The 7,286-nt window shown below is 41.8% G+C and overlaps 1 protein-coding gene across 3 annotated transcripts in view; it reads right to left on the bottom strand.

The window, feature by feature from the left end:
• Positions 1 to 1,812: 1,812 nt before the first annotated feature.
• The window catches only part of KPNB1 (karyopherin subunit beta 1), a 30,192-nt gene continuing 24,718 nt past the window's right edge, over positions 1,813 to 7,286 (bottom strand). For 2 of the 3 annotated variants that reach the window (XM_036339194.1, XM_036339195.1), the window contains 4 exons: positions 7,078 to 7,183; positions 6,370 to 6,484; positions 5,565 to 5,726; positions 1,813 to 4,851 (listed from right to left, as the gene is read on the bottom strand). In XM_036339194.1, the coding sequence (XP_036195087.1) occupies position 4,851; positions 5,565 to 5,726; positions 6,370 to 6,484; positions 7,078 to 7,183 (384 nt within the window). In that variant the 3' untranslated portion in view covers positions 1,813 to 4,850. The remainder of the gene's footprint in view (positions 4,852 to 5,564; positions 5,727 to 6,369; positions 6,485 to 7,077; positions 7,184 to 7,286) is intronic. The other variant, XR_004972684.1, reaches the window with a different exon arrangement.

Below are 7,286 nucleotides of genomic sequence, written 5' to 3'. Positions count from 1 at the left end.
TCCATGTGACCTTGGTCTGGTGTCAATCTTTCTGCCCCTCCTAACTTCAGCAGTAAACAGGAATTGTGACTGTTCAAGTTGCTGAGAATCTATATAATAAAAACCTAAGCGGCCATTAAGGCAGACCGTCCAGAACTGGTTGCTATGATGCACATTGACCACCAGGGGGCAGATGCTCAGTGCAGGAGTTGCCCCCTGGTGGTCAGTGTGCTCCCACAGCGCCAGAAGCGGGGCTCATGGCTGGCAAGGCAGCAGTGGTGGCGGGAGCCTCTCCCGCCTCCGCAGCAGCACCAAAGGAGCAGCGAGCAAAACAGTAAGGAGCAGCAAGTAGGAGGGCAGTAAGGAGCGAGGAGTCCCAGACTGCGAAAGGGATGTCCGACTGCCAGCTTAGGCCTGATCCCTGTGGGGAGCGGGCCTAAGCCAGCAGGTGACATCCCCCGAGGAGTCCTGGACTGTGAGAGAAATATCTGACTGCTGGAGGGGGGAAGGAGGGATCAGACCTAAGCTGGCAGGCAGACATCCCCCAAGGGGCAAGTCAGGCTGAGGGGACCCCCCCTGCACAATTTTGTGCAGCGGGCCTCTAGTTAAGATATAATAGAACAGCCCTGACTGGTGTGATCATCATCCCATGCACCAGTCACCAGTTCGATTCCCGGTCAGAGAATGTACACAGGTTGTGGGTTTGAACCCTGGTCAAGGTGCATATGGGAGGCAACCAAGGTTCCTCTCTCTCCCTAAAATCAATTTAAATAAAAGCTATAATGGAACATACAAAATCTCAATGTTTACTATTTTTCACTTCAGGCTGGAAGCCTTACTAAGGCCAGGTGGAACTGTAACCTTGTTCTGGGTTCTTTTTGAGTGTTTGCTGGGAAGCAGGTATATGGGAATGAGGAGTTATCTGGAGAAATTTTGAAAAGGAAAAAAACAAATTTAGCAGGGAAAGCAAATCTCTCCCTGCCATTTGATAATCAATTGATGTAATTTTTTTCCTCTCAGTACACCTTTACTGGAGAAATGTCCTTGGTCAATTACCATCACTCAGGATTTAATGCAGTCTGATTAGAATTACAAGTTACCTCTATAACCAAGTAATCTCCAAAACTGGACATAAAAATATTAGAACTTTTGTTTATATTTACTTTTTGATCAATTGCTCTTTAATTCTATTTTTGTTATGATTACACAATATATGGATACAGTAGTACAGGTATAGAATTTATAAACAGTTGGGAGTAGGCATGATCAAAATTTGACAAGTGTGTGCATCTATAAAAGGTAAAAGGCCACATGGAGGCTAAGGTAGGAGAATCAGGGTTAGTCCTCAATGTATTTACCTAATGTAAACTAAACAAGTGGGTATTTTAGCAGGTGCCACTATGCTAAGCAGCAGGGTGAAGGAAAGGACCTAGTTCCTAAATCCCAAGTTAGTGTTCATTTCTCTACAAGTTTCTGGGGCAAAAGTGGAAGTAGAAATTAAATACATATTGCAACCTAAAAAGCCAACCTTTGTGGTGAGCCTTTAAGCAGCCCCTATCATTAACCTGAAAAATCTGCACGAGGCCAATCTTTAGCAGCTTCCCCCTCTCCGAACAGGACACCTCCTCCGTGTAGTACCTTTGCACTCCCTCACTTGTGGGGAATGTTTTTATTTCCCACTACATTACATACAGTCCATTCTTAAGACAGATGTGTCTGTCCTTCCTCTCCCCAACTCACACACATCACCACCACACGTTCCAGCTTCTTTCAAACCACTCATTTCACCTCCAAGGTGACACCATCTGGAACCAAAAATGAAGCGGCAAAATGTTGAAAATAAAAATAAAGCGGACTTTATTTAGAAGATAAAGGTGGTGGTATCAGTTTTGGTTAATAAAGTTGGGCTCAAGTGTTTTAACAGGTCTTCAATGCCATCACAGACTGGCATGCCAAGGGCATTCTAAATGCCAATTACAGATTGAAGTTGTTTCGAAAACCAAGATGCTATCAAAAGCTGATGGAGTTTGGATTTCTCTTAAAGTCAGACTAACACACTTCTTAAATATGAGTGACTAGATTACTTGGTTCTGAAAGTGAAACACTACACTGAGCAATTCCCCTCCCTTTCTCCACAAGTCCCTAAGGCAGCATCACAGTTGCCTCTTGACAGCCAACATTTCAACAGAGGGGAGCTGAGGGGAACTGGAAAAATGAAAAGCAAAATTAATAAATGTAATTGTAATTGATATAGGCAGCTGCCACTGTGGCAAACCAAAGCCTAGTCCGATGTCCATTTTCTTCACATTTGCACTGACATCTTCCCAAGCAGACGGTAACTACATTCTTGAAGGAATGTGCCAAGACTAGGGAGGGGGAGGCCCAGACAAGAGTGGATAGAATGTATTTTGCATCCAGTTGCCTTAGGTGGTACAATCGATTAAGGACAAATACCCAGACTATGGAATACCCACTAGCCAAAGGTAACTAGATTAAATGCATAACCAGTGCAGAGTAACTGCGAGACACCAAGACCACAATCCAACCAGCCCATTTTCCTCCTCTCCATCACTGAATGGATCTGGGAGAAAGCTTTAATAACAGCACTTGTCAACTGCTTCCCTGGAACAAAATGACAAAACACACGCAAGGTTTTGTTTTCATTATGGTTCTTGGTGTACTTTATTCTCCTGCTGTCTAGCTAAGCAGCCCACACAGGACAGAAATGGGTAGCACTGAGGAATGATCATTTTTTTCTCCCCAATATTCCTGCCGCATCCCTAAGCCTTGACCAAACCCTGTCTACCAGGAATGGTTAGTATACCCTCTCCCTCAAGGAACAACTAAAATTTACACAAGGCATTAGAGGGCCAGGTCTCTTCTTAGGGCTTAAGAGCTGGTGCACTCTATTCACAATGGAGCGTCTTTTCTTCAAATACCTGGATTTATTTTTTGTACACTGGTTCATAGATCGGCACTTGACTTTGAACCTGGCACCAAAAGGCACAATATCTGATACCCTGTACAAGAGCTATTAGAGATGCTGCCATATGGATGGGCAAAACCGAGCCAAACCCACATATGAACGAAAGGCTTGGACAGGAAGGGGAAAATGGCAGAGAAATACATAAGCCCCTATTTTTTGCTAGAATGAAAATGGAAGTGGGGATTTAAGGTCTTGTTTTTCAATCCTCCAAATACTAGGAAGCATTTAAAAATCTTCCTTGGTCTTTTTGAAAGCAGCATATTCGAAACGCCAGCAAAAACTCCTCTAATAACTGCAAAACCAGAAGAGGATCAAAGCTCACCCACATCCCTTATTGCTGAAAGATTCTAAAACCCAAATTCAGGGTGCCCTGTTCCCTGTGTAAAGGGAACATAATTAAGTCTGATTTATGGTTATCACAGCACATCACACTTTTAAAAAAATATTAAAGCGTGTGACCAGGGGAATGTTTGACACCATTTTATTAATCTTCAACTTCAGTGGAAAAATATAACCTTTTTCAAGTGCCACTTTCATCACAAGAGTTCTAGTCTAAGTATATGTATATATATACTTATATATTCTTTTGTTGTTGTTGGTTAGTTGGTTTTGAAGTGCAGCAAGAGACCAATACCGCATTGCAGTCAATCAAATAAGAGAACAGAAGGCCAAGCAGTTTCCAAATGGTTATTTTATCAGATTGTTTGAACATTAAATTTATCCTTGTTTGCAATCCAAAATAGTTACCTGAAGTTTGCTATGTGTGTGTGTGTGTTTACTTTATTGTGTTTTGTTTTCTAAACTCTTTGGCACAATTTTCTGGGGGCGTTCAGACTGCCTTGATACACGTCAGAAGAGAACGTTCTTTTGTGCTGCCAATCTGAGCATTTAAATTTTGTTTTTTTGGGGGGTTGTGGCTTTCTTTTGTTTTTGAAGTCTGCATTCTTTATTTGTAACAATTGTATTTTTATTTTTTCTATATCATCTAACTCCAGAGTTTTCTTTTTCTCCCCCCTCCCCCCAATTCTACATTCACAGTTGAACCATATTATTAGGAAAGGCGCCTTGATGAGATAGATCAGAATGGGAGCTCTGAACATTCGTCAGTGTTTTCCCTAGAAGATAATTAAAAAACAAAACAAAACAAAAAATGAAACCTAAAGAGCATCCCCTCCCCCCCTTTTTTTTACATCTCTTGTGCTGCATCAGTAGACAGAATTTGTTAGTTTTATGAAATGCAATGTCTAACCCCTTTTTTTCCGGGAAAAAGAAACTGCAATGACTTGAAGTTGAGAATGTGGATACCGCCTCACTCACACACACTCATTCTCAGACTGTAAAGAATCCCTCGCCCTCCTTTTAGCCGGCACATACTGTACCGTATGGCAAAGGTACACCAAAGGTGGGCTCGAGACCCAGGCTCCATCTTTCTTATCAGTAGCAAAGGCCAGACTGCCTTTTACAACAAAGCACCACAGCTGAACCCAGTTTCTCCTCCTCCACCTCCTCCTCCTCCTCTCGAAAACTAGTCATTCCACTCACTCAACACCGGCCAAAATACAGAAAAGCTAGTTCTAGCCTCTCCTGGGAAGAGACAGCTTTCTTTGTAAGTAAGTAAATCCATCGGTTATTCTCTCTTCCAAGATGGCCGACGTTATGGTTTTCTACGAAGTCAGTGCTTACTTAGCTCACTAACAGCACTGCTGTTGGTGGCTGCGGCTGCTGCTGTGGCAGGATTTTCAATGTGGTGTGTTTTCAAGCCTCACTCACTCATCCTTTCATTCCCAAACATTCAGCATCCGTGCACACTCCTCACTTCCGGGTTTTTCAAAAGATTGGAGATTTCCAGTGGGGGTCTCAGGTTATCATCCCAATGGTAACAAGATCTAAAAATAGATGGAAAAAAGGTCAATCTTTGAGATCACATACAGCTGGTAGAGCCACACACCTCTGATTCCTACAATTAAGTGCTCAGAGGCCAGAATGGAATTTGTCAACTTTTTAAGGACTATTTTTCTTGCCTTCCTATGTGCCAATTATTGGCACATCCGAAGGTGGAAGGGAAAGTAAAAAGATAAAATTCAAAATAGCCAATTTTACTGAGATCTGTAAAGTAAAATAACTGAGTATGTGAGAGAAAAATAAATTAAAACTACATTGCCAAGCAGGGGTCAGACAACTCTGACTTGGATATCTTCTATAGAGCTAAGCCCTAAGCAATGTCTAAAAGCACAGCAGTCAAGAAAGAAAAGGGCATAGGGAAGGGAATAGAGAGTAGAAAAAAGAATTAGGGGACGTGCCATTATTGAGGACTTCATTAAGGCCCAAAATGTGGGCACTTCAGTGAATTCTAGTTATAAAAGTTCTGTTCTTCATCACCATGAGGAATCAAATATTTGGCTCAAGGAAAGATTGAGGTTGTCTGACCCTTCCACTAGTACAAAGCTTAGGAACAAAGGCCCAGCTCAGACGCACTTATATGGGAAACAGTACAAAACAAAATACCAAATGAAAGGAAGTCTTTGTCAGAACAATCTAAATAAACACTCCTCCTCCCCAAGAAAGTACAAGAAAGAGGGCAGTAAAGACAAGCTCTTACCAAGCTTGGTTCTTCAGTTTCCTCAGTTCTTTTGTTGCCCATGTAGCAAGGGTTTTTGCTTTGTTAGTCTTCGATCTCCGTCCTTCAGTTAACAGTTCATGGATCATTGGCCTAGCTTCTACTAATTTCAGGACATCCTTCCCAAATGCTGTACATAAGTCCCTGTGCAAAATAAACACACCGGAAAATGAGCTCCTGGCCTGATGTATTGAGCTCAGTAATTATTTGTTGAGCCTCCAAAACCAGTGCTAAGGTAGCTATGGGTTTCTTCTATCATTTACTTTTTTAAACTGAAAGAAATCTTATAAATAGGTAAGTCTAACACCTGTCCTCAAAAGATGAAAAAATGAGGTCTAAAGAGGTAGAATGACTTACCAAAGTCAATCATCCCACCGCTATTTCATGGTAAAATCAGAACTAGAACCCAAGTCTTTGAGCTTCTCAAAACCAATGTTCTTTCTTTAAATGATGGTTCAGAAACCCTCAATTTGTTGACCATCAGAATATGGGATGGACAAAGATCTAATGCTGCTTTTATACCTAGTTCACTTCATAAGGAGTTTAGTGGGAAGAAATGAGAAATCTGGAGGCTCTGAAATGAAGCTAGTAGAGCTAATGTCTTAAATGAATTACTACTTGTGAGAACTCAAAACATGACACCATGGGTTCTATGAAAGAAATCTCCTCTGTACCAAAGTGGATAATTACCCTCTAGTCTACCCGCCTCCCCCAATTTTTTTTTAACATGTCCTCTCACTTTCCACCAGAAGCTAAACTCAGCTATTAGAAGCCAGGTATAACCTACCCTATCAGTCCAGCAGCACAAGCTACTACTCCGTCTGTGTGATCCTCATCCCCAGCAATGTGGTCAATGAAAGACAGAATAAATTCTACTCTGGGTTGTACGAGCATCACATCCGCTATAAAAGAAAGAGATGGTCTGATGAACTTGTACCATATCTGGCAGGGCTATACCCCATTTCAAAATTTCCAAATACTCTAACCCCATCAGGCAGGTGTCAGGCTAGAGAACTAGTTGAATATAATTATACCAAATTATTCTTTCTCAGATTAACATGCCATTTCTCAAGTCAACAGAAAAAGCAGATATTCCTCTTCTATTAAGCCGATATAATACAGCAAAAAACAAAGCCCATGATATCGAAGGGGTAAAAGACAAAAATCCCCCAATCACTCAATTCAGTTGCACAAGGAGGGTGTGTGTATCAACAACTGCCACTCAGGTTGGTGCAGATGCAATAGCCTTGCTGTATCCCATCCCTTGCAACGCTCAAGGAATGAGATAATGTAGCAAAGAAGGAGCAAAATAATAAAAGTCTGTATCTCCCCGCCGCCCCATTCACCAAAGCTCCTCTCTTCATAAGGGCACTGTTCCTCCTTCTCCCCTTCCTTAAGCAATAGGTACTAGTCTACAAGTAAGCTACAGAATGAAAGACACAATCCATCTGACTAAGTGCACCCTGGACTATGTAAGTTTGGTTGTATACTCAACGGTGAACGTTCTCCTGGTCTCCCTTTAATCCCTGGACAATTCCGGTATAGGCTTCCAAGCAGCTTTCCCTTAGTTCATTCAGATAATCCACCATGTCATAGTCTGACTGGAAGACACAAAGGAAAGAATTTCCATCATCTTGATCATTTTTAGTTATAGTATGTTTGTCAAAGTTCTACTCCTCTAATCAGGGCTGGACTGAAAGATAG

The sequence above is a fragment of the Myotis myotis genome, unplaced genomic scaffold (assembly GCF_014108235.1).
Source record: "Myotis myotis isolate mMyoMyo1 unplaced genomic scaffold, mMyoMyo1.p scaffold_m19_p_17, whole genome shotgun sequence".
Lineage (NCBI taxonomy): Eukaryota > Metazoa > Chordata > Mammalia > Chiroptera > Vespertilionidae > Myotis > Myotis myotis.
This window is presented reverse-complemented; position numbering and strand designations above follow the sequence as displayed.